This window comes from Grus americana, chromosome 23, assembly GCF_028858705.1.
Source record: "Grus americana isolate bGruAme1 chromosome 23, bGruAme1.mat, whole genome shotgun sequence".
NCBI classification, from domain to species: domain Eukaryota; kingdom Metazoa; phylum Chordata; class Aves; order Gruiformes; family Gruidae; genus Grus; species Grus americana.
This window is the reverse complement of record NC_072874.1, coordinates 4,551,465-4,579,040: the sequence shown is the minus strand read 5'-3', so window position 1 is coordinate 4,579,040 and position 27,576 is coordinate 4,551,465. Positions and strand designations below refer to the sequence as shown.

The window sequence follows — 27,576 nt, the reverse complement described above, 5'->3', positions numbered from 1 at the left end:
GGTGGTGCTGGAGTCTGAATGTTATCAATCAGTTCAGCAAATGTTTATCCTCATCCATATGACCAGCTCTGTGAAACTTTACTTTGGAAGCTCAATGTTTGAAAAGGGGAGAGGGGGGTAAATCTGGTGATGTGGCTTTTTGTTTATGTGCGCTAATTAAGGAGGATACTGCCAGAGGCTTGCAATGTTGGGTTTGTGAAACACATGGCTGGAGGGAAGGACAAAAGTAAGAACTGAAATGACAGTAGGAATTTCAGACTAAAGCAACCTGCGTATTCTGATCCTGAAATAGAGTAGTAAATACTGTTGCAGACACTAGACAGGGGCACTCTGTGGAGGAATGATTTGTTTTAAACTGTCATTTTCTCTCAGATGTCTAGTTTGAGTGAAGCATTTTAGAAGACTCGTATCTTCGTTGAGCGGCAGTGGAGAATATTGTCGATTCTCTGAAGCTGCCTTCTTCCCCTTTGTTATCTGACTTTTTTCCAGGGATTGAATCAAAGAATGTACAGGTCACTGCGACGCCGGGGCTGAAACTGCTCAGAGCCAGGCTGTGTGGATTATGAAAGGGAGCTTTATTTAAGGCATTCCTTAGAAGCTGACGAGTCCTAGTCTCTCCTAGCTGAAGAGAGGATACTTGTAGGTTTAATTTTTCCTGCCAGCTGGAGCCAAAGGGGCAGGAGGACAGAAGAAGCTGTGCTGGGGTGCGTGTGTGTTGGAACTCGTGCAAACCCGCTGCCTTGCAGTCCTCAGGGAAAGGTTAATGTGCTGAGCCCGGGCAGGACAGTTCAAATGTCCCAAAAGGAATTGTTTGAGTTGGAAGAGGTTTCTCAGAAATCACCCAGCCCATCTGCAGGACTCTCTTAAGAAAACACTTTTGAGTTTTGATAGGAAGATATCAAAATGTCATGGATCTCCCCTTTCTCCTTCATGAAGGTATTCTGTTAATAAATAGAAGGAAAACTTCTGTGCAGTCCTTAAACAAAGACCAATTTCTTCCCTTGCTCACCACAGTATTAAGTGCATTCTGTGCCTCAGTGGCGCGGCTTTGCCAAAGTTGTGCGTGTGAGTCTGCAAGATGGGCAGATGGTGGGTGGTTTTGCAGTTTGATCAAGTTTCATTATCGCTATCATCAAGAAATGTGAAAACTCAGAGGTAGCAAGTATACTTGGGAATATATCAGCTTTGGCCTTACATTTTTAGCCCCTTTTAATTACCATTCTGAAATACTGATACCCTGTGTAAAAGGTCAGAAATTCAGAGTTGAAGAGGTCTTTCTGAAATTCCCACTTGGTTTGCACAGCCCAGGGGAAAAGCGGACTCTCGGTGTGTTGGATACTGTGGTACTTCTGAAATGTGCCAGTCCCAGGTTCTGCACCAGGAGAGATTGGTTTGAGACTTTAGCAAACTGCTGAATGCAGCCCCGTTCATCAGTGTTCAGTGCGATTTAAGATTTTATAATTAATGGGCCATTGGTTGCCAGGTTTACCAGTGAATGGGAAATTCCCATTTGTTCCCAGAGCTGAAGTTCAAAAAACTTTCAGTTCTGTTAAGCACTTTCATTCAATTTTTCTTTTTACAGATGATGAAATTCGCTTGGGATAACTACAAACAATATGCACTTGGAAAAAATGAACTGCGACCGCTGACTAAGAACGGACACATTGGTAACATGTTTGGTGAGTTCCGAATCAATTTTACTGCAATTTCGCTGAATTTCTTAAAGGTCACATGTCCATGCCAGTTTCTTTCTCTTCAATGCAGTGAGGTATCTGTAACAGCTTTGATCTCTTTCCTCTTTCCATTTTTATGAAGCGAGACTTTGAACACAGCTCCTAGGGGTTACCCCATAGGGTATATCCCATTGCTGGGAATCTCACTCCTACAGGCATCTCTCTGTCCCCAGCCTGTATCACCTCTGTGTCAGATCTAGGACCAAACATGTCTGAAAACAGTGCTAAAACCAACTAGTGTCGTTATTAAAACATGAAGTCAGTCCAAACCTGACAATACTGCTATTTGTCTAAGCTCATAGACGTCAGGACCTGACCAAACTTGAGCATTTTCTCTCTCGTTGCTCCACTGTTGAGCAAGATGTGAATTCCATGAAATATTGAGTGAGTGAATCAATATTAAAGGCTCTTTATACTATGTGCTTACTGGCTTGTATAATTTTACTCTTTAGCAGATTGCATTTTTTTGTGTGAGCCACTTACATAATTTCAGTGCTATTCCCCTGCTTGTTCTGGTGGGATACTTGTTGACTTTTTGGGATATAAATTGTCTTTTTCCTCATTTGCACTCAAAGCATTTCCCTGCTTTGCTCACTCCACTCTAGCTTGGCCTTGCCTGCACAGGTTGTGCCGTGGTGAGAAGGCCAGCAGAATCTGCGTTAGCAGCCCTTTCCCACCCGTCTTTGGGGAATACTCGCTGTAGAGAGGTCTCTCGGCTTCTTTCCACAGGAGTCTGTTTTGCAGAGATTACCACCCAGAGTCCCTTGCCCAGATTAGGGTGGAGTAGAGTTCTTCAGTGGGCAAATTATCTGTGAGCTTTATTTCCTCAGGCAAAGGGATTGGACTAATGCAGTTTGAAGAAACACTCCCGTTCCTGTTTTTGCACTCTCTAGGTGTCCTAGTCCTTCTCTACATCAAGGTACATGACATGGGTGTGATCTTTCAGACCGTAGATGTGGAGATCTACTGCTTTGTGTGGAGACTGCAGGCCTCATTAGCTTTGGGGAGCTGAGAAATATGTGGGCAAGTGAAGGTTTGAAGGTGGAAACAGTATCACGTGTCTTCTAGGGTGCCCAAAACCTTGAAGAGCAGCAGCCCTGTTTGGCTGATGCCTGATGGAGATGGCAGAGGAAGGGCTGGCTTTTAGTTAAGCCACAGCACGAGGAGAAACCTTGGTGTTCCGCTTGCAGTGCCACCATCGAGTCCTTTTATTAACCCCGATGAGGCACTTTAGTTCCTGCAGAAGTACCACGAGGGTTAACTCGCATCTGGTTGTGCAATACTGTAAGTTGCAGGGAAGCTGTGTTAGCGATTGCTGGGGTATCTGGAGGAAGCAGTTTTGGAAGTGTGCCTTGTACTAGCACAGGCCATGTACGACCGGCCACTGCTCTTGACCAGTCTCACTTTGTCAGGAGCAGTGATTTGGGTTTGTTCGTCCTTTGCCTTCCTCTTTCACCGCCCCAAGAATACCCAGGTTTCTTACTTCGACACTAAGTTAAGCGTTTTGCAGCTTTTCTATTCTGGCGAGCCTGTCAAAATTCCTCAAGGAGCATGCCTGTAAACAGACAAAAATATTGAAAGCTTTTAAATGCATTTATCATGCTAAAACAATTGGCAGTACTTAACGCTTGTTTAGAGCGTGCCTGTGAGTACTCTCAACGAAAATGCTTTGGAGCACAAGGATTTGCAGACAATTGCGGAAAAGAAGCTACATGGTACATTTCAGCCTCTTAATAGGCTTTTCCTCCTTTTAACTGTGGCTGGTAAAGAACGGAAGCATTAGGCAATCCGTTGCTGCAGCCCTCTATCCCTCTCGTCTTCAGAGGCTTTTAGAAATTAGGACAGGGCACTGTTCACCTTCTTTATTGTTGCCCATTTCCCCCCCTGTGTCACATCATGCATCTTTTTATTTCAAACTACAGACGTAATGGAGGCAAATCGGGTACTCTCCAGGCTGGAGGTGTCAATATTAAGCTGAGATTTCTCTGCAGCTGCTTCCATGTAGGAGGGAAGGAAGCTCTTTCAGGCTATTTTCAAGTATGTTTGTGTGCATGAGAAGCAATCGAGTTCTTGAAGGGTGATACACTTTCCTGTTGTGGATGTGATGCTCACTTGTAGCCTAGCCTTCAGTTTAGCAGCCTCACCCTGGGGGAAGCGGGGGATTTGCTTTTTATCAAATATTCTCCCTAATCAAAGTAGAAATACAAAATAAACATTCACCTTGTGCTCCTACATAGCATTCCACTGCTCTTAACAGCCATGAGCTAGCATCTCTCCCCAGCGTCCGCCCCAATGGCAAAAAATCAGAGGCAGAAAAACTCTTATATCTCCAGGCTAGTTAATCTCCTTTCTCCTCTGCCTTGGAAGGTGGCAGCTCACATCTGGGAGAGTATCTGTACAGTTTCCATACTTCTTCATATCCAGAGATCAGACTTGCCCACTACCCGAGTAAGTGCTAGGCTGCTATGTACTTGGACTTTGACCTGGTGACATGGTCTTACGTTCCTACTTGTGATGGATGCTCTCCAGATCCTATTCCTAGGGCATCCATTTCATCAAGAGTCTCCCATGTTCTGGACATAGCCTATGTGTACGGAAGTCTTCTGATTGCTGTCATTTGTAATCATTGCAACTCGAAAGCCCTTTCCTTAAACCCACTAGCCATGGTTCTTTGATAAGCATTATTTATTCATCTGTGATGCTTGTGATAAGATGTGCCATGCTAAACCTCCCATCTCAAGCCCTTCAGTGGGGTAAACATGTTTTAGACTTGCAGCCATTTCAGATGTGTGATGATTTCCCTGGAAATTATGCCATGGAAATGGGCAAAGCACACTGCTAGGGTGGAAGGATGATCTCTGTTAGAATAAAACCTGCACCACAAGGTTCCCATATGAGTGTCTGCACAACTGCGGGGTTTTCAGAATTACTTGCAAAATTTCTCTCCACACTTAAGCTAACTCAAGGAAGACCTGCAGAGTATCTGCCCACTCTTAGAATCAGGCTCAAAACATGCTTGTTTAGAACTATTTAAGAAAAATGGCACAGCAGGGCTTTTGTGGCTAAGGGTGAAGGCTAGAGATCCACAGGTATGTATTCTGTTCCCAGTGCTGATCTAGTTATTTTAACCCTTCTTTACCCCAGCATCTCAGCATTTCTGTCTTCGGTGTTGTGAGCATTAAATTAATTGATGTTTGCAAAGCACGTTGAATTCCTTGGAGTGAGGCTGCTGGAGAGGGCAACCGTATTATGTAGCGCAGCACTTGAAATGCACCTGTCACTGTGATATCCAGCATTAGATAGCTGAATTATTATTCTGCCCGCTCCCTGGGTCTGTCATAGCCACTTATTTTTCTGACAAAATGTTTTTAAAATCCTGTTAGCTTTACAGAGTTTCTCTAGCTATGGGAGAGTGAGCTGGCATCTATTTCTGCTCATGCATCAGCTGAATTGTCAGTTACATTTTGATTGCACAGTCTTTTAACAATGATAAGGTAAGAAGCCTGATTTTCAGATATCTCTTGAAGTGTGCAGTGCTGGCAGCAGCAGAATCCTTCTTTGACTTATAACCTGAGCCAATTTGCTCTGAAATCAGTGACAGCAAGTAAATATGGAACCTTGCTGTGCTGTTAGACAGTCATTTTTCACTGCCTAACTGCATATTAGTATATTAATTTTAGTATAAAAATAGCAATCCTTAACTAGATTCCTCCCTTTTTTCCTCTCTCCTCACTTGAAATCACGCCTAAAATTATGAATTGCCTTGTCACAGCCATTGCTTCTCTCAGCATATGCTGAATTTGTGCATCATTGTGAGGCTCTGTAGCTTTATCTGATGTGAATCCATGTGACAACTGTCACATCTAGGACACAGCCAGGTCACCGGAACTGGATGGCAAAGATCTGACAGCAGCTGGATCTGAAAGATGTAAGGCGTTTAGACTTCATCCTCGTGTAGGGCTCTCCATGTTATTCCATTTGATTCCTTGGTGACAGAGTACACAGGGCTATCTGCACGGGCTGGATAACAGTTCTTGGAAAATCAGTGACTGTTTAGGCTGTGTTTGTGTACTTGGCTCAGACTTTGGCCTGAACTGTCCTGACAAGTTTGTTTTGAAGACAGGAGGTCATTGGTCTCGCTGGCCTGGAAATAGTGCTGTTTTGGCTCTCCAGGATAAAAAGGGGTTGAACGGGCTGGGGGAAGAAAAGTAGTGGCCATGCGAAGATATGCAGAGGCCTCTAGAAAGCACCGAATTGATTGTCCTGAGATTCAGAAACCTTCAGGTTTTTTTCTCCCTGGCAAATGCAGTGCAATCCGGTCGGACTTTCTCCCTGCGCTGTGACGCCGTGACCTGCCCAGTCTCTGATCTGGATGGACATTCAAGTCGCATCTCTCCGCTGGACTTAGACCACCAAGCTCCTTTCACAGGAACTTTTGACAGCAGCTAGAGTGCTCTTTGACCGCCCAATTGGACGCAAAAGGCTCCACGTCCCTGAGTTAGTCCCTTTTAACCATCCAGTCTTGCCTGTTGAGCCAAACATTTTCCAAATAGCTGCTTCCTTCATCAGTGATTTAGCGAGGAAACCATGAAGCAGGCAGGAAATGTGCCCACCTCAATTAGAAGCAACAGGAGTTGATGTATGAATATTTAACATGGGAAAGGTAATTGGATGAAAATACTAATTTAGCAACATTCTAACTACCAGAAGAGAAATGGTAACCTCCAATTGTGCAATCACTTGGTGCAGCTTTTCTGTTCTGCCTATGCATCTCTTTCCCTGTGATCACAAAATTACAAAACCCTGGAGTGTCCTTTTATGTGATTAAAATAATAATAATAATAATAATTGCTCTCTGAATTTGTATGCTGAATTATTCCTGCTGCCTATTGCACATGACATTCCACAGTTGGCTCCATGGGGTCTTTAAAGAGAAAAATATATTGTAATGAAGATGTTGCTAGAACACTGTTGCTCCCTGGCATCATCATCTCTTTTTTTTTTTCAATGTATACTATTACCCAGTTGAATATTATTTTCAGGAAGGGCATTTTGAGTTGACGTTGGCTTTTGCTGTCACTGAAATCTGTAGCAACAAACTTGTTTCCTGTCAGCAGGAAGCAGTGAATCAGGATATCCTCCAAATATCAAACTTGTTGGAGATTGGTTGCATGATTCATGTTAGAGCTGACATTTATCCCTGTTATGGGTTGGGGTTTTTTTTTTCCCTGCTTTCCACCTGCCAAAGATCACTTCTTCCAGACACCAAGGTCGTCATTAATACTGCAGGAGATCCGTTCCCGCTCTGCTCTTGCCTTGGGTCATGCTGAGAATGGTGGCTTCCTTCAAATGTGCTGTTTCAAGCATTAGCTCGAACATCAGGGTTCCACTGAACCCTAAACCTCACACAGAGAGATTTAAGCTTATTACAGTGGCTCAGCTGACAGGTAGTAACTTGTCAGCTTGAAATACTCATTTTAAAACTTTAAAGAGAAAAAAAGAAACCTATTAATGTCTCACATAGTGGCCTAGGGCCGCCTTCAAACACCTTTGCTATCAAAGCCCCTATTCTGGGGTTGAGCTAGACCTGGTCAGCTCTGTTGTGGCAGCAGTTCTTAAAAAACAAAAATTTGATTTGAACCAAATAGATTCAAATAGATTCTCCCCTCCGCTGAGATTTACATCTTAGAAAACAAAAATCAAACTCAGAAAATTCAGTGGAGGACACCTTGGCCTAAGATGCAAAGCGCAGATGCACGTTCCAGCATCTCTTTGTATCTGCAGTTTGTGTTCAGCCCTTTAGATATGGGGAGAGATGCAAAGATTTGGACAGCAAGGGTTTGGTCTGGGCCCGTCTGCAGCAGGAAACCGGGTAAACTTCACATTATCTCAGCGTAAAACCATTAATCATCCCAGGCTTCCTCATGAGCTTCATGAACTTTCCATTGACCCTGAACAGAGTTTCGAGTTTAATGAGGCCTAAAAGTAGGAGAGTGTCTTGGGATTTGTTAGAACTGCTTTGCACAGCAAAATGGAGGAGAAGGAAAAAAAAAAAAAAGAAAAACAGCCATTAAAGTAGCAAATGAAAGCAGAAAAACAAAGAAAATTGTGATGAGATGTTGTGACTAGAGAGAGTTCTTTGGGACCTCTTTTCAAGATGCTGAGGTGTAGAACACACAGCGGTGTGGAGGAAGCAAGCCTGGCCTGAGTAGCCCCGTTACCACGTAGACAGGGGAACAATCCAGGCGGTAACTACTCTTTTTCTTTTTTTTTTTTTCAGGCTCTGGGGGCTGTATTTCAAAATACAGTGAGCTTGTCTTTAAGCTTTTTTGCTTCTTTTTTATTTTTCTATTTAATCATCCCGTTATGGATGTTGTTTGTGCCTCATTCCGGACACTAATTATGCGGAAATAATTGTCTAATCTTCAGAGATATTGAGCGTGTGATTAAAAGGCAGCCAACTGAGAGTGGGTGTAGTTGGACTGCTCACCGATTCTTCTCTGGATTACGAAGGCGTTGGTGGCAACTCCAAAGCAAAAGCTGAGTTGGAGGTTTGGCACTTCCAACTGGCTTGAACGAACATCCAGCATCCACTCCAAGGATGTTAACGGCACCCCTCTGTGTTGACTTGATAATAACACAGAATATACAGAGTTGAATACCAGACTTGAAGCTCCTGACTACACAAATATCTCTGCTTTGGTGAGAATGTATCTTTCAGAAATGCTGAGGGCCGTTTGTCTTCTAGCCACCATTTGCAGTTGGATGCTTTACATAATTTCTGCTGCAGACGCAAACCCACCTGCTGACACGCGCTACCAGAAACTATGTAAAAAAGCAGAGCAAGTTAAGAATATTTAAAAGATGTACTTTTAGCCATGCCTTTTTATGTTGGAAGCATCTTGAGACTTCTGGTTTTCTTATCTTTATCCCTCTGTATTTAGCTTTTCCTTGTTCATTCAGAGGAGATGGGTAGCTATAAACTGTAGCAAAACACCCGCTTATCTTCTTTGTTTTTAATTCACTCCTTTTCTACTCTTGAAACTTCTGAAGAGATTAGGCAGGTTCAGAACTGGCTTTGCTGTGTTAGATTTCACATTTAGAATCTAACTGCTTTATCATATCTTTTTTTGTGCTACTGCTGAAGTTTCTTGCCACCTTCATTATGTATTTCATTGGATATTCATCTGGATTAGTGTTAGATTTTGACATTTTTCTATTTGCCTTCAGGAGATCGCATTTCAAATGGCTCCTGCTACAGAATTTCCTTTTCTATAATTTCTCCAGGTACTTGTTTCCAATTTTTTTTTTTCATCTCTGCTGCCTTTTGGGATGAGAGAAGTCTCTTATCTCACTTAATCAGTAGGTTTAATGTCATCCCATAGGACATCAACTTTCAGATTTGTCACTGGTTTCAAGGTTGTATCTATGTGTTCAGAATATTGTGGTAGGCATTTGTCATTTGAAGACCTTTATACTTTTAAAAAATACTCTCTTTTAGCCTCTCAGGATTGTTCTTTTCTCTAGAGAGAATTTTTTGGAAGTTCAAGAAAATCCCTTAGCCTTTGCTTGAGGCATCAGTGCGAAAAATGGGGAGGATTTTTTTTGGACTTGCTAAAATTGTTCATCCTTCTTCTGATGTTTTATTCTCAAAAAATCTACTGCACCCTAGCACACTTTATATGCAGCTCCCAAAAGAAAAAAGGAGGAGAAAAAAATCAGTGCAGGAAAATGAAGGAGTTTCAAGAGAAAGTTCTAAAGGCAGGGGTTGTTTCCATACTAATTTCAATATACCCATAATATCCTTGCTCTGATACAAACATGCAATTAAGAACACCTAAGTTACGCCTATTTCTTGCCACAGTGCTTTTATCTGAATGCATGATTACATAGGCATATCATTTCTTCACAGAGCTGGAGAATGGGAAAGCACAAATTAATGTGAATACTAAAGCGTGGCATGGTCCAAGATCACAGCATTCCTGGTGATGGTCTTCACAGCAGCCTTGATTTGTCTGTCTCACATCTTAATTTCCAATCTCAAATCTGAGCTGTGTTCTGCAAGCAAGAGCAGGTAATTCAGGGACAAAGAAACCGAGGATCGAGTTTTCCCCTTAGATGAGAGCAGAGAGCTTTCATTGACTTCACCAAGGCCTTCTTCAGGCATCTGGAAGTGGAAGTTGCCTTCAGGCATTAAAATTAACACCTTTTGACTAGGCTAGAACATTCCTTCTCTCTTGGCAGGCTGCATCCTGGTTGCTGTGGGAACCAGCATTTTTAATTTCCTGATTTCTGTGTACATCCAAAATTGTAACTGTGATGTGCTCTGTCACTAAGGTAGCTTTGGCGGTTTGCAGGGAATCGAGTCATCAGAAAGCATTTTATGTAGCACTTCCTTCCCTCAGAATCACTTTGGTGCATCTCCAAGGGGCATCTTTTGGAGACCTGCAATTCTCATTCATCTTAGTGTGTAATCACAGAATGAAAAAGGAACAGTGAGAGGTCATTTAGTCCCTCCCTTCTCAAGCTATCCCTAAGCTACCCCATGTTGGAAAGTCACCGCAGGCATTCTGCTTCAATGCTTTACAGTTTTAGAGCTTGTACTGGTGTCTGCCCTCGCTCCCCTGCAGAAAGTTAAGCTGTGACTTCTTGGCCTCTCCCCATGGATGTGGAGGATGGTTTACCATCTTATTCCTCGCAGCATCTCTCTGTGTCTTTGCAAAATGTTGCCAAGTTCCCTTTGGTCTTCTCCCCTCAAGGCTGAGCAACCCCAGACCTTTTCAGCTTTAATTGTAGGTCACGTTCTGTGGCCTTCTCCTCAGTGCCGTTGCTCCCTTCTGAACTCTCCAGATGAGCCAAATGCTTCTCAAAGTGGACTCTGTGTCCCGGCTGAGGCTTTGTCAGTGCGGAGTGTAGTGCAAGAGCCTTTTCATGTCTTGCATGCGACACATGCTATTTACCTGTCCTGGGGTGGGGTTTGCTCTGTTTTGCAGCATTACAACATTGTTGATTTGAGCTGAATTTGTGATCTGCTGTAGCCTCAGTATCGCTTTCTGCGGAGTGCTGTCTAACCATTTATTCCTTATGCTTCGTGGTTCGTTGTTCTTCCCTCAGGGTGAAATACGTTGTGTGTCCTTATTGAATTGCATCCTGGTTATTTCAGACTATTTTCCCAATTTGCTAAGATTATTTTGATATCTAATCCTGTCAAGCAACATACTGGAAGAGCATTTGGAGTCTTTCAGCTGGGGTCTTGTTGGTGTGACTTTAACAATATAGGAGAGAAAAGGAAGAACATGGGCAGATGGTTCCAAGTGATGGAGTTACCATGGCTTAATGTGTTCCTGCTCATCAGCTGAGACATGGTCATGGACCATTTGCATTCTCCTGACCTATTGCATTCACAAATGAAATGTATTTAGATTCTTTCATCGTTAATTATTAGGGACCTTAGCTCAGCTCATGAGCAGTAACTTCAGTGCTGAGCAGTATCTGGATTGATAGAGGGTGGCCAGGCCCAGCACCTCCCATTCTGTGGCATACTGAACAGCATAATTAATCCTATTAGCTTTAATTTGAGGCAAAGGGCAGTTTCATTCCTGTATCTCTGAATTCTCCTCTCATACCTGGGCTTGTGTTAAGGACCAGATCATTTCTGTGAACGTGCTATGGGAGGTGATGTTTGCTTGTCTGGACTACAGATAAAACCATGTCAGGGATGAGCAGTTTTATAACCCAAACTAGAATGCACTGTCTGTTCTGCAAAGCCCCTCCAGAGCGTATCTTATCTGCCGAGGGAAAAATGCCGTCTAGAGTTACAAGCTGCATCTCTCTCTTGTGCTGTCATAACGCATCTGCCACAGCCACTTTTTGGGAAGTGTGTTTGGAAGATAGAAGGGCACCTTCTTCCTGATTATTATAACAAAGCGTCTCTCCTTTGAATTCTAAGATGAATTAGCAGTCTCTGCTCATTAACTGCCTCCTGTATCTCTCAGAGTCCATGGGTAATAGTTGCAGGTAGGACGTGTGTGTTTGTTTTAATAGGCCTGTTGGGACCCCTCACATTAAATGATGCAAGTCCTCGAGGAGGTATGTGAAGGACCAATAAATAGTATATAATCAGATTACCTTTAGCTAGTCTAAAATTAATTTCAGACATCCAGAAGAGGAGAGACCAGCCATATTTTGCCCCACCACTATTGCTGCTGTTGTCTTCCGCTTAACCTTCTTGACCAGTTCCCCCCCAGAATTAGTCCTTGCTTGTCAAATTACCTGTCTTTGCCAGAAGTAATCACCTCTGCTTCACTGACATCTGAGCCCTGTTGTCCAAACAAAGGAGAAAACCTCTTTCCCGAAGGAGCATTTGAACGATTATTGCTTTCAATTTTCCGCTGAGCTCTCCGTAGCCGACATAGTCTGCCTGCAATAGAATCTACGTGTCATGGGAAACGGATTGGATACACGTGGAGAGTGGATTTGCAGTATCTCTCCTGTATCAAGGATTGTGTTCCTGAGGCTCAGTCAAACCACTCCCTCCTCTATGACACTTTCAAATAGAGCAAGTTTGATTTGAGCTCCAGGAGGTTTGGAGTCATGCAGTGACGGGACAGTGCCTGTTGTTGGAGTATCACTAAATGATGAAAGATGGTTGGAGAAACTGGGGAAAAGAGGATTAAACTGAGGAGCTGCTGCCAAGTATTAAATACTTAAGAGTCATTTGGCAATAGGTGCTTATCATATATCTTCTCTCCCCTTCCACTGAAGGAGGTAACTATCTGAAGGGCTGTTACTGTGACAAGCAATTCATTTTTATGCTGAACACCTTTTTTTTTTTTTTTCCCCAGTGCATAATAAGAATATTGCTAACGTGCTCCTACCAGCCTGATCTCCTCCAGACACGGTCTACTTTGGCACATTCCTAAATGAGCATGAGCTCTCTTTTTCTCTCTCTCACCCATCACTTGTTCAGGGGAGAGCTGCCACTGCTAGTTCAGTTTGAATGATAGACTTAATTCTTCAGGGGAAATTGATATTTGAAAAACGTGAGTGGTTTGTAATCCAAAAAAGCTATTTCTTCCCCAGCTGGAACACATTCTGTATTAAATTTGATCATAGCAACCTAAAAGCCAACACTTCAAGATGCTTCTCTGTGATGCCAGATTTACCTAGAAACTGTGCAGCACATATGCTAACACCCATTGTGTAGCGCAGGTGGAACTGTGATTCATTATCGCTTCCCCTGAACTTGGAAGATCGTTCCTGTTGACAACGAAAAACAGACTGAGCTATCTTGTGGGCCAAATGTTTGGGCGATCTCCGTAAGGCCAGTCTTCAAAACTCCTTGGTGGGAGGTGGGTCATCCTTGTTTGGCAGGTGGCTCTTTCAAGGTGGCGTTACCTTTTCATCTCTGTGCATGATCTGATGTACCATGGGCTCTGCTTCTTCCAAGCCACGTGCTCCAGGATTAGTTGCTCTTCTGTTTCTAAGCATCTTTTCAGGGAATGATCAGCACTTTGACCTTTCCTTAACTGGGGCAAGCGTGCTGTTATCTACCCTACAGTGTATAGGACTAGGTTTGGAGTTGATTTAGGTATGAAGCTCATAGAGTGGCAGTAGCCTTGACGTTGTCTTGAGTGATGCCCTGCGTCTAGTAAAATTCATAGAGTTCTGATGGAACTTCAAAAAAAAATTAGTATCTCCAGGATCAGATAATTGATAGCTGAAGAGATTAGTAGCTGGTTGGTAGCCTACAAAGCAGGGTCATCACTCTGTCAGCTACTAGAGCTGAATCTATCAGGAATCACGAAAGGGAAGAGATCAGGCGTGGCACGTCAACATAAACTTGATTTCAAGAGTGGTTTGTGTCTTGGGGTGATGGAGGCTGGTTTGTTGGAATTTGTGGGGGCTTGGCACAGTCTCCCCCACGTCTGCTGCCCCTGCTGCAGTGCTGACCTGCTGCAGGGCAGGACAAGTGCCAGGGAGAGGCAGAATCTGAAGGCACCCAGAACAAGTGTGGTCAGCGGAGCTGGGAGCCATGGCAGTGCCCAGCGTGTTGCTCCAAGACTCTCCATCGATGGCCGCTTGCAGCTGAGGTTGGCAGGGGAGCAGAGGATGGAGCTGCCTGTGAGTCGGGGAGGCCAAGGGGAGGCCAAGGGCTCTGTAAGGTGGGTTCTGCTCTTCTGCGTAGTCACCCCCTGCTCCGTATGCCAGGGGAGCATGCGTGGGGTGGAGAGGGTTTGGGATGTGACCTTTTGACCAGTATCTGGAGAGTGAGGAAGATTAATAAGACAGGGAAAATAACCTTGGATATGAAGTGTTTTCTGATGAAGTCCCTGAAGTGTAGGTGCAGGGGTTTATTTGGAAAGCAAAGAAAAATGAGGTTGCTCAAAAGCTAATGGACTTTTTTTTTTTTCAGTCTGCAGGAGAATGTGCTGATAAGAAAAGAAATAGATCTTTTCTAATTCTTGGGCTACTTTTTTGTCCCCTTTATCTCTCTCTACTGCTACCTTGTTGCTCAGATGTAATTTGTTTAGTTTACCTTAAATAAAGGGAATGAAGTTACTCTGTGTTACAGCCATCAGGTTCGCAGACAAAAACCTCAATAAATAAGACACGGTGGCAAGGCCGTAACTCAGGTCTGGTGGTGTTGGCTCTACAGGCTTCAGCTGCAATACGTGGGTACCATTCACAGGCAGCTGAAGGATTGTAATGAGACAATTGTGAAGACTTAACTGAGAAATTTTCTTTCTTCCTGAAAAGCCTGTAACCTGTTTGCTAGTCTCAGTTGGATTTTCTGTTTAACGTATGTCAGCTGAACAAATAGTACCAGCCCTGTCCTAGACATCACTGACAACTGGCTTGATCCTACTTGTAATGTGAGCAGATTGTCTTTCTACTTGAGAATATCTTCTGGAACTGGATGGTATCTTCCAGTACAGGTACCTCGTGCAAGGTTTGCTAGAGGACAATTATGAAAGGAAAAGTTAAAAAAAATAAACTGGTGGGAGTGTTTTTGCATGGCCAGCAATGGGAAGGTGAACAGTTAGTGCACGGTGCTTAGGATGAAGAGAGACAGAAACACCAGGTCAGATGATGGTGGATAAACTAATGTGATCAACAGGGACGGCAGGACAGCAGCTGGCTGGGGAACCAGCCGGTACGGGGGGCTGTTAGCGTGGGTCGGAGGGGCAGCCTGTGCCTTGCTGTCTGTTGACTCTTGTTTCTTGTCCTGCTGTAACTGGTACTGAGCAGAACAGGCTAAAACTTTGCTCAGCGTGCTGCAGCACTTTCCATGAATATTGATTTTTAAATCTTTTTATTCCTGTAACCAGCACGTTATCTTTATTTAAACTTTCTTTTTAAACTTGGAGGAAAATGCCTCCTGCTTTTTTGCTGGTAGAAGAAACTAAGGCCCAGAACCGGCAGGGAGCTCTGGACTAAACCCAGATCTTATCTTAGGAGTTCCAGGCTCCCAACCACTTGTTCTGCCTGACCCAGAGCGCTCTGCAGAGAGGACTGGCAAATCTTTGCTGCAAAGCAGATTTTTCAAGACACTGCGCAGTGATTTTCACAGTTTACTTTGTTGCCAAGATAATCCTGAGCTGTATAAAAAGTCTCTGTGTAGTTTTCCCTCAGAATTCGACAGTGTGCCACCACCCAGAAGCTGTCTGGTGACGTGGTCTCAGCCAGCTCCCAGGCTTCTCGCACAAATCTCTGGATAAATGTCAAAAGTTCAGTCTGGTCTCCAAGCACTATCAATGAGAAAAAGAACCAAAAAGAGCAAGAAAAGCAGCACTCGGAGATGGTCGCTTTTCAAACTCCTGTTTTAACAAGGCACTGATTTTAATCAAAGCCAGTTCAATCTTTTGAAGCCTTCGGTACCAGCGTAACCAGAAGAAGGGATCTCAGTGTTTTCAGTTCTTGTTTTGCCCTGCGTCGCCTGCACCCCAAGAGGTAAAGATAAATAACCAGTAACAACTGGAGTCTTTTGTGCCTCAACAGTTAACAAGTTCATCATGTTTCACAGAAACTGCATCCTAATTTTTATTCCAAACAAGATTTCAGCACTAATTTTTGTTTTGACAAATATGATTTGACATAAGAACAGTGGGAGTCAAGACCTTTCATTTTTGATCTAGGTTTACATTGCGCTGATCTAAATTCCTCCCCCTTTCGCTCTTGCCTTTCAATTGTAAACTTGGTTATTAAAGTTAGCAAAAAGCTATTTGAAACTCTCTGTTCTGTAGCATTTAAACAGTCCTGCTATATGCAAGATTAAGTATGATAGCTTCCTAATGACTTGTGCTGTTCATTCTAAGCATTGGCACAATGCATTACTGCACAGATTTTCTAAATGGCTTTGTTGAAAATGAAGGATTTGGTTTCTGGTCACTGAGAAAAGGATTGTTTGCCAAATGGCAGGACCAGGCCCCCTGGGTCTTGCCTCCGTGACATTAGAGACGATATTCCTTAACCTCTTTGCTTGCTCTAGTGCTTAGGCACTGTTGGTGAGGTTAGTTTGGGCTTCCATCCATCTCTGGGGCAGACAATTCATAACAGCAGTGTAGTAGCGACAGCAGGGGTACGTGGCCCTCTAAATGCAGGTGATATGGCACAAAGAATTTTGTTCAAGCTAAACTCTGACATCAGGGAGATAGTGTTGAAAAGCTGGTGAAGATACTTCCGTCTCCTGCTGCTTGGGAATCCTTGCACCATTTCTAGCATTACAGAAGCAGTGCATCTAAGCACATGCTAAGTTCATCTTTGTTCCTTGCACTTAGATAGCAAAGCTGGTGAGAGTTGGGACAGGGAGACTGCCTCGTTGCATGTGATGCATGTGCCATTTTGGCTTTGCAGTAGGGCAGCCGCACTTTAGATCCCACACCTGCAAGCCATCATGCTCAGTGGCTCCCCAGGCACAGAGTGGCTGTGGGAGTCAAGCGAAGCCATTAGTAAAAGGCATTTCTCCTTCCTGAGGAAAAGGGCCATTAAAGACCCCGCTCTTAGCTCCTCATTTGCTGAAGCATCACTTTTACAGCTTTTCTAAAGACTCTCAAGGGACAGGCTTGCAGCTGGGAGCCCTTCAAGTCTCATATCTGGCCTGTGATACTCCAAGTTGGCTATTTTGGGAAGAGGAGAGTGAGGGAAGGCAACTCTCTGTCCCTCCCATCACAGCTGCTCCACTTTGTCTAGAAAATCAAACATTTGCTGAGCTATGGAGGCTGAATATGTCCTGGGGTTAGGCCACTTGTTCAGCCATTGGGACAAGCAGGTGTGGGTCTGTGCGCTCAGACTGGTAGTAAAAAGAACTTGAATAGGTAGATCTCCAGCCTGTAAATCCCTCGTCCCAAGGAGGTATTTAATTTTGGCCAGAATTGCTTCCTAGAGCCTGAGTAACTTCCAACACACAAAAAAAAAAAGTAACCCCTCCAAAAAAACCAACACAAAACTGATTTTGACAAAGCAGCACTTTTTGATCCCTGAAAGTGTAACTGGAAAGTGATGTCCATCAGGTAGGAGAGCTGGTTGGATTTGGTGGGGATGGTGCTGGAAAAGCCAGAAGGAAGAGCGAGGGCTCGGTTCACCTGTGCGAGCATGCGAGGGTGTTTTATGAGATTCTGGAAAGAGGTCCTGAAATGCAAGCTGCTGTACCGGCTGTCCCTTCTCAGCATCCATTTAATATAAACCCTCTGAGGTGGGATGAAGGTAAATGAATCGTGCTTTGTTACCAGTGAGTCACTCTGTTGCCTAACTATTGTCTCTTCTCTTGTCGGTGAGTCACTGACACCTTATTAGAGCAGCTGACAGACCCCAGGCCCCATTCCCACTGGAAGGAGTGTGATGGGGCTTTGTTTCGACGGCAGCTGGATAGGCTGAAAAGATGGCATGAGGCTCAGGCTCCACGGCCCAGAAGACTGATAGATTTCCTCAGTTACAGGCAACACTTTAGCAGTTTGAACTGACAGAGCAGGGGAAGACAAACCATTTTCTGAGCACGGCAAAAACCACAATCTATTTTCTGGTGCCAAGGGAACGCATTGAAAATATCCTGGATGCTCTTGCAAGTGCTCTGCAGTCTCTTTGTTTTTCATTTTTCTTTCTTCATAGTCTGGTTCTGTCCCTCTGCCCTTTCCTTTCCTAATTTTTGTCCTTTCCTTCAGTCCCTGCTCGCTCCTCAGTCATGTAGTGGCTGTTAAGAGAAATCTACCCAGTGCTGTGCGTTTCAGCTTGCTGTTGTCTGCCTGCAGGGTGCAGAGGGTGGAGGCAGAGGTTCTTTCAAGCTGAAGGTTTTGACCTTGGCTGTAAGAAGCTGTGTAAAAAGTTGTGGCTTTCTCTGATGTGACCATCTTCTGTTCTGTGTAGCTCCCACAGAGAGAGACTGAAGGAGAGCTAAACCCAGGATAATGTCATGGTCTCCTGATAAAAGACAATTCTTTGGTGTGAAGACTTTGTCCTTTGCTCAGTAGATCATCTTACTTCCTAAAAAATGTAATCCTGTTCTCTGGGCCCTTTCCAATGGGGGGGAGCCCAGCTGTGCTGTGCGAGCAATGCCTGGATCAATGTCAGAGCCCGATACAACCTGTGGCCGTCCCTTGTTCCCAGGCAAGCCTGGGTTGTAAACGTGGGCAGATGCAAAGTGTTCACATCAGTTGAATTTCACATGTGGATTCAGTGGCTCATGAAAGCTTCAGCAAGTCAGATGTAAACTCATATTGCTCTGCTAATGATCAAACGTGCAGTTTCTGTTGCGTACCTGATGCTGGTGTGTTTGATTGGCCTACTTCTGCCTAAATTGGTGGGCTTGATTTGCAGATAATGGGTAGCTAAAAGGAAGTTCACAGATGCAGGAGCAGTTCTGGTCGTTACCACAGTTATACTTAGTTCCTGCTTGGTACTTTGCAATGCTTTTCAAGCCTTAATTAGCCCTTACATGTTTGGCAGGTGGTAGGTAGACATTCTCCACCTTTGATCAGCCCTCATGGCCTCCCCTTAAACTATACATTGAGAAGGAAGCTGTTCCCTTTTCTCCTCCCCACACTGGCTTAGCTGGGACACTGGAGGAGAGCAGGGCTGTGGGACACGTGCTACTTGTCGGTCCCCCCTGCGCCTGACTTGGAGCTTTTCACCCTTCACAATCCTTGTTCCCCTTGTGATCGGGACCGCACATCTGTCGCTTCTTGGCTGTAGTCTGTGAGCTCCTGGTTGATACAGATCTTTGTGTTGGGGTTGGAGGAGCCCCAGGCTGCGCTGGCAGCTCTTTTCTTCTGCCCTGTGCTCTGCAGCGGGTTCAGAGAGGGCTGGCGGCTCCCCGGGTAGCCTGGCAGGCTTTTGTACCTGTTAGTTCCTTTGGTTGTTGAGATTGGCATGTATCTGCCAAAGCGTTCCCCCCCTGGCCCAGTGTACACAGGTTGAACCTCCTAATGAGCCTTTGGAATTGTGCTTTGTCGTATAAACTCTTGCTGCAAGTGGCTTTAACGAACCCCTAAGCTAGCAGGCAGCAGGGACGAGTCAGGCATAGGAGAAGCGGATGAGCCCTTCTATTCAGATTATCTACCGCAGACTAGAACGAGCTGCTACGGGCTTTATCTGCAGTTTTTAGAGATAGTACTGCTCTTAATGCCCATGAAGGCCCTTCTGAGACTGTATTGCTTGAATGGTCTTGTTCCTCCAGGCTGGCATTAAAACACATTCCCACTGAGGCCATGGGGGTATGGTGTGCGTACAATGCCATCTCCTCTCCGTGGAGTGCTCCATTCAGCACCTTTCACAAGCATTATGTTAATTAATGTAACGTTTGTTAGTGATTTCTGTGGCAGTGTTCACAAGCGAGCGGGTGGATGCTCGTTCGTTTGGGTGGGTGGAAGTAGGAACAGAGCAGCCTTGTTGCCTACATGGATGTCTCCATTCTTCTCATGCACAAAAGAGCAAATACACTTGTGGCTTGGGACGGAGTGGTACAGGCCCTCCTTCAGCTCAAGAAGAGATGAACCTTTGTATTGCTACCACGAGCTGCTGCTTCTGGTGTGCTGCTGTTCTCTCACAGATGAAACTCCAGGCAGAGACCCTGCCACTTGCTATCACGAGAGCTGCCATGAAGTCCTTCAGTTAGAAACGCCCCTGGACAAGCATCCCTGCATTCTGCCTGAGGTCCCAGTTCTTCCCACCAGTCCCAGCGGAGGGTTCCTCTTCCCCATTCAGAATGGTCATGAACTCCCTCTGGGCAGTGTAGGAGCTGGTGTGGATCCCAGAGCTGTGTGCAATGGGCACACCTTCCCTTTTGGCCATCAGTGAAGTGACCTTGCCTCTCCCGAGCGAGGTGTATCTCCGCTCCAAGGCAGTTTTGCAGCAGGATCAGGGGCAGCTTTTCATAGCACCCAGGGCCTTAGATTTGTGGAGACAGGTAGAATCTCAGACATGGAGTCCTGCTTTGAAGTCATTGCTACCGTTTCTGGGTACTTTCAGAAAGGTTTCTTTTGAGGGTTTCTTGGTTTCTACTTTAAAACTCCCCCAGAGAGAGTACAATGAGGCTGAAACCAGTAATTTGGAGAGGGGAGTGTCAGCAAGAGTCAAAAGTGACAGAGTGGGTTTTGATTCCTTTTCCTTTTGAAGCTGCTTCCCCTTTGATTATATCCTTCACGTTATAATGTGTAGAACTGGAAAGGTGATTATTTTTAACATCTCTCAAAATAAGCAGCATGTCGAGCAAATATCAGCACCTTTATAAATGGGTGCATATACATTGCAATAAACATGCTAGGATATGTATAGCACCATCTTTTGACAGCTGAGTATAATCAGAGCCATTGGACATTACGTCACGAGCTCTGTCATGGTCTGAGCAGGAAGGAATGAAGATGCTCCTGTAGCGAAGAAGTAACATGCCAATGCGCACAGTGGTGTCAGGGTCCTTCTTAGATGTCCCCTCCGTGCTGGCACGTGGCAGAGACACAGCGATGAAGTCTTGATGCCTAGTTTGCTCTCTGCATGCTTGTGGAGGGGAAGGAGGTTCTTTTTTATCATTCTCACGAGACACTGACACGGTAGCTCTTGGTCTTGCGATAGACTTTGTTAGCTGGAGGAAAAAAGTCAGCCATGCATTTTGCAATTGCTTCAAAGCTGGTGCAGAAGAAAGGAAACATCGACAAGACCCTTGTACAAAACACACAGCCTGCGGTTCTTCAGATACAGAGTGTTTAGGGGAATATTTAAAACAAATGTTTAAAATGACACAAAGACAAACCAGTGGGGAAGCAAGGTTTGCTCTCCACTTTGTCAAATATAGGGAAGGAAAGCTAAGCAACTCCGAGCTGTGCTTCAGCGAAGATCCAAGCATGTTCCTAATCCCCGATGCAGTTCATGTATTTAAAGGCCTTGCTTGCTAAAAACATAAAAGGCTCTGTCAATTCAAGCAACATTTTTCACTTCAATTAATCATCCCAGAAAATTGTAACTTTATTGTCTCTTTGTCTCTGTTTAGTTTGAGCAAATCCAACTTTTCTCATTGTCTCTCTGCAGATTATGCAAGGCTTTGTGGATTATATCATCAAATTAAATCGAGCCTGTTAGTGTTACTCTCAGAATATCACAGTAATGGGCTGTGCCTCAGGCAGCATTGCCCTTCCTTCTCTTTTAAAAATGTTTTGCCTGCATCTGTGTTGCTCTGAGCTGGTGTGTCTCTCCTTGCTAATAGGAAAGTGTATAAAAATCACATAATCATTAATATTGAAGAATCATTAAGGTTGATAAAAGCAACTCTGACTGCGATGATGTTGTTTTTCATGGTCACTGCTTTTGGAAAACATGCCATACAAACATCAGCTCAGTTGTTTTTTTAGAACCCACCAGTTGATCTAGTGGCTGTTTGACTCCATCTATCGCACTCTCGGAGATGGCCCCAGTTAGATGATCATTTTGCAAGCCTGCAGGAATAAATGGATTTCTAGAGGCTGTCTCTACTGCCTTCATCTCTTTTCCACAGCTCCTGTTTTTGATGCAGACAGCATCCGAAAGCCAGCAATCTGTAGTTGAGCAGTAAAGTCTTGGTTGGGTTTTTATTAAAGCAATGATGTGCTGACTGGCTGAAAAGTGTCAAAACTGCAATCTTGTAACATCAACAAAATAAGGCAGGATGCCTTTCTTACGGGAGAGGAATGCTGAAAGCATAAATGAGCCCCGCATGAAACTGGTGGATCTGAGCACTTCTCCTCTGGGGACAGGGTATGATGTACATCAGACACGGTCACTTTTTTCCTGAAGAAGAAAGAAAAGACCAAAGTTTTAAGGTTCGTGACACATGACTCACCTTTGCCTCCCCTCTGCAGTAGTTCCTCGACAGTGCATGCAGCTGGGTTTTCCCCTCTTAAGCAGAACTAGAATTGAAGTAACACTGAAGGTATTACAAAAGTGCCAAGCCAATCTGAGCGTGCAATAAAAGCCTGGGAAAGCTGGGGAAATTTGGAATAGTATTGTAAAGTCTGTTAGTGAGCAGAAGGAACTGACCTGAGCCAAATAGAAATACGCCTCGGGAAAACCCCTGGGCATAAGTCGTGTGTGTGAGCCTTTGTGGTTACTGTGGAAAGGGAGATGATAGGGACAGAGCCAGTACAAGCAGTTTCTCCTGCAGAAGTGAAACCTGAACCTCATCCAAGCATCACTGCTACTGGAGACTCCGAGAGGTCTGACTGTCAGGGGGTGGTAGGAACGCGGCTGGTGGGTTTTTGGGGGGGCTGCACATGCGGCTTGCTGACGGCAATAGGGGCAGCTTCACGCCTGTGTCCCTGGTGTGTTACAGCTGCAGAGGGATGACTGATGATGATTCAAAGCTGGAATCCTCCACGTGAGGATTTGTGTTTGCTGAGTTACCCAGGAAAGTGATGGCCTTTGTAATTTAAGCACAAAGGGGTTGAGTCACGATGTGCTTCCTACCCTTTGCTTTTCCATGTTAGGAATACTTTTAGGCAACCCTAACAGAAATAAAACTCCAGCACTGAGATGTTCCAAACCCAGGGTCCTTAACATCTCTAGTTACACTTAATCTCACTGCTACAAGATTGTCTGTCTACACATCTTGTATAGTTTTCTTGGTGTAGTGTGCCGCATCGTTCTCTCTCACTGGAAGTTCTCCTGTAGGAGAACGTTGTCATCTGCTGGAGAATGGTAAGCATGCTCAAGGGACCGCTCAGCTAGCCAAAGGAAGGGAGCTGTCCCCAAAGTCACCCACTCTTTGCTCAAGATTCATTGAGATTAATATCTGGTCTCTGTGTTTTGTATATATGCTGGTAAGTGGGAAACCCAGGGTCGTGGCATGGTGCAAAAGTACTTTGTGTCCCAGGAACAAACACTGCACCAGGACAGAACGATCAAAGTCCTGTCTTAGATGCTCTTGCACAAGAAAAATACAATTTTCTCACTTAGAAGAGGGCTATGCTTGTAACTGAGTTAAAAGAGGCTGAATTTAGGTTTATAGCTGAACAAAGATTAGTGGTGGAATTGCCTAACCGCTTTGGCTAAGACAAGAACTGGAAAACAAGGCCAAGGCTTGCAGTCATGACTGGTGGCTTAAAGTGGGGACCTTGAGCTGCTCCTGGGGGGTATTCTTTCAGAAGTGTCAAGCCTTCGAAAATCGGGCCTCTCTGAAGCAACCCATTTTGGGTAGCAGAGCTCACTAGTCCTGTTAGAAGATCTCAGCGTAGACCATGGCCAGTCTGGATCCCATCCAGACATCCCCAGAATTGGGACTGGAAGCTGCTGCCTGTCCCAGCTCCTGCAGATTGATTTAAAGCTAAAGAAAACCGCATGAATGGGAGCTTCATCACGCTGTTCTGTTTGCAATGCAGGAGGCCTTCGAGGAGCTACAGTAGTAGACGCCTTAGATACTCTGTACATCATGGAACTCGAGGAGGAATTCCAAGAAGCAAAGAAGTGGGTGGAGAAGAGCTTCGACTTGAATGTGGTGAGTCAGTTGCTGGGAATGCCTGTCTGTGTCACAGAAACGCTGCATGTTTGGCCAGTTCCGATCACAGTCTTCTCTAAGAGTCATTTGAGGAAGGGAACTATGAAGTCTCTGGGGGAAGAAACCACTCAACTTGATCTTTTTTTTAATTTTTTTTTAAAGCCAAAGGGATTACTGTGATGATTCACCCCATCTTCTGCCTATACGTGGCACAGGGTTCCAGCCAGGGGCCACCAGATCAGACTCACAGTGTCTGGCTGAAAATGAGATTCAGTGTTTGATGGTTTTTTGTCTTTTGGGCTGGGTTATAAACACAGCTGTAATTATTAGATACTCCAAGAAAGTTTTGTTCATCAAAGAACAAGTTCTGTTTCATCTCAGTTAAATGTCTGCCTGTGATAAGACAGTTTTTCTTTTTACGTGCTACAGATTAAGATTGAAAACACTGATCTCCTTGCCTGGGCCTTTTGTTGGTATGTCATTGCTGGGACTTGTGCAGTGGGAGCGTGGCACCTTGGTAGCAAAGTGGGAGCACATAGTGAGCCTAGATTTGGAAGGAAGGGTGTCTAAAAATGGCCCCTGAAGCTTTCCTGGCCACTTCTTAGAGCTAGCGTCAGACTTGCTGGGACTCTGGGCGCAACACATGCCTTGCAGTGCTGTCGAATGAAGGATGCTGTCCTTTATCTCACTTTGTGGCCAGGGCTCTGACTATTGGTCTCCAAGCCGTCACTTGTGTTTCTTGTGGGAGAGCTGATGGGATCACATCAGTGGCATACGGTGAATGTTAAAACCAGAGTGCAGTTCAAACTTTCGTTTTTTTAATGCCAGCCTAGTTGTCTGTTGTGAAAAATGGTTCTCCCCATGGGAACAATGCATGCAGCTGCCTTTATAGAAGAGCGTCATTTTGGAGGGCACGACTGGCATTCATATATTCATAAAAGGAAGACCACATCTGATAAATTTGGTGAATGCTCTCAGTGCGTTACTGAATCGATAAACAAGGGACAAAATCAACTGGGAGATAATTTATCTGGATTTCATAAAAGCTTTTAATCTTGGCCTGCAGAATAGATTGATCTGCAAAGACAAGAATGAATGCTATGGATTGATCGGTGGAGTCAGAAAGCACAGCAGAGGGAGAGAAGGAGGGAAATTAATTAAAAATTGGCTCTGTACAAGAAACTCTAATAGTCCAGAAAAGTGAGGCAGGGACTCCAAGGCCCACGAGCTCTGTTTGAAACTGGGTGCCATGATCTGTCTCATGCAATTTCAGTCATCATCTCAAGACAGCATTTGCTCTGATTTGTAACCTGCAGGTATTTGGAAAGGGCAGGCTAGTGCAGAGGTTCAAGTGCCCCTTTGCTTTGCCCTCCTCACTGAAAGTGCTGTGTTGGTGGAAGATCTTTCTGGGTTTTGGCTTTCTGCACTTGCGTGAGGGTAGGAATCATTTATCGCGGAGATTCAGCAGCCAGGAGCATGTATTTTTTAAAGGCATATTTTGAATGCAATCGTTTTGACATTTGCTGATCATCAGCTGAGTAGCTAGTGCAAAACTTGTTCCAGGTGAGTGGGTTCTTGAGCGATTCAGTGAACCATATCCGTCTGTGTCTGCTGTCTGTTGTGGTGGGGCACGTGGACATGACGCGGTTTGTCTCTCCGTAAGCATGCCCTTGACCGGCGCCCCATAGGCTGTGGTCCTCTCTGAGCCTGAAGACTGGGGCGAGGCTTTGAATGACAGAAAATATCTACCTAGCGCAGGAAGTGCATTACATCTATCTAATGCAGTGCCCTCTTCACACGAAAAATGGAGAAAGTAATTTTTCCATGTGGCTGTACAATTTTCTCTTCAAGTGAAACATTTCAAGGGGCAAATTTTTCCCCTAAACTAACTCAGCTTTTTGCAAGGCATAACCCAAGACAAGGTTGGATGGATGGCCAATACATCTGCCCTAACTGATTTACATATTGTCAGCTGGTGATAAATGGGCAGTTTTGGTGTTTCTCTTCCCTTCAGGCTCCACCTGTCACTGTAGAGCAAATAAAGTGCAGGGAGATCTCAGACAAAAAACTGTGTTACTCTGTGGGTGAGGACTGAGAGACTGAAGTATCTGTCTACAATCTGTTCTGCTTAGCTGCCATTTGTGCATGCAGACTTTGCAGTCAAGTATATCATTATGTATTTTCAGAACGGAGAAGCATCCTTGTTTGAGGTGAACATCCGCTATATTGGAGGACTGTTGGCCGCATACTACTTAACTGGAGAAGAGGTTTGTTTCAGCAGCTCTGCATGTCTCACAGTCTCCAATAATGAACTGAAAGGGTTCTCCAGCAGCTTTTCTCTGAGCATCAGATAATCCTTCCATAACAACAGGCTAAACCTATCATTTTTATGAATATCGAAATGCCACTAATGTTCTTTTAATTAAGTCTCGCATAATTACCTTGCACACACCGTGCATGGCTCATTTGCAAAGATCTTTTCTCCTGTGGGCAATTCTAGCAAGACATGTTTTCGGTTGGACACATTGCTCCCCAGTGAAATGCCATTTGCAGTGATCTTTGTCTTTGTACTTGTTCTTTTGTATTCTAAACATAGGCAATATTTCATGAAACATCATTCCAGATTCTGCCTCGGACTAAGGAGGGCAGCTGATTAGTGCCAACTGCTCCAAACTCTACCTGGGCAGTCTCTCTGTAGCGGTAGTTTCTAAGATAAAGTGCCCTGGGATACGGAGAAGGCAGGTGGCAAACTGTCAGGGCAGGGTACCTGTATCCTGCCAACTCATGTGACAAAGCGATACAGCTCCAGAAAATGTCCCCTTGCCTAGTAGCTAGGTGTCACAGCCCTCCTGTAGCGTGGTGGAGCAGCCGGTCAGTCCTGGCTGAAGCAGGAGGCTCTCGCTTCCCCTTTCCTTCTTTCTCTCCAGCCCGGGAGAGGTCAGGGCTTAATGCCGTAATCTGTTTTATAATGTGACCGGACTGGAATTTTACAGCTGGTTGTAGAGAGATGAAGAGATTATTCCTTTGCCCTGGAAGCCTTAGGCGAGCAGAAACTGATTTGAGGGGGAGTTTTGTGAGTGAAGGAACTAGAAGACTGGCTCTTAAATGAGAGCTTAGCTCTCATGCCATACACTGACCGTGGCTGGGTGCTGTCCACCATAATAGGATGGGATGGCTCATCACTGCATAGTGGCACCATTGATCCATGGAGTCACAGGAGCAGCTCTGTTACTTTAGTTGCATTTTAAATAAGTTCCAGGAATGACTTCTCTGTGATTTCCCTCCAGGGAAAACTCTCAAAGACTTAGTGCCCTGACTCAGGGCCTGTCTCAGTCACAACTTCAACAGGCTTCAGCTCAACAGAGCAAAAAGAAACCACATTAAACCATAAAACTCCAGCAGTGACCTCTTGAAGTGCAGTCAGCAGCGATGCTCAGCAGCCAGGGCAATGCCTGTCATATACCCAGTCAGTGTCACCAGGCTGAAAGGCAAAAATCAAGTCCCTGTCTCTTGCTTTCCCTTCTGAACCAAACCCCTACCTCCTTGGGAGTTTATCAAAGGTCTGCAAGCCCACAGGAGAGCTCAGGTTTCCTTAGTGCTGTATTTTTAGAGCAATAAATTCCTGCTTTTTGAGAACTACTATGACAGCTCGGGCTGGTATAGGGGGGCTAGTGGTAAAAGGCTTGTGCTTTATCTCCTAAGTCACTTACAGGCTTCTCTTGATCAGAATTAATCTCTGGAGCAAAGATTAGTGCTTGTATCAGTTTGTCCCAAAATAATTGTGTATGGTGGCTTTGTGCTGCAAGACACCGTAAGCTATAATTTGATTTGAAAGCCCAAAACTCAGGCATTAAAAATGGAAAAGGAGCGGCTTAGCCATGAAACCATGAA

At 44.7% G+C, this 27,576-nt stretch overlaps 1 protein-coding gene across 1 annotated transcript in view; it reads left to right on the top strand.

The window, feature by feature from the left end:
* The window catches only part of MAN1C1 (mannosidase alpha class 1C member 1), a 66,853-nt gene that overhangs the window by 20,945 nt on the left and 18,332 nt on the right, over positions 1 to 27,576 (top strand). Inside the window, exons 3-5 of the mRNA XM_054802124.1 lie at positions 1,583 to 1,679; positions 23,570 to 23,685; positions 25,872 to 25,952. Of these exons, the coding sequence (XP_054658099.1) occupies positions 1,583 to 1,679; positions 23,570 to 23,685; positions 25,872 to 25,952 (294 nt within the window). The remainder of the gene's footprint in view (positions 1 to 1,582; positions 1,680 to 23,569; positions 23,686 to 25,871; positions 25,953 to 27,576) is intronic.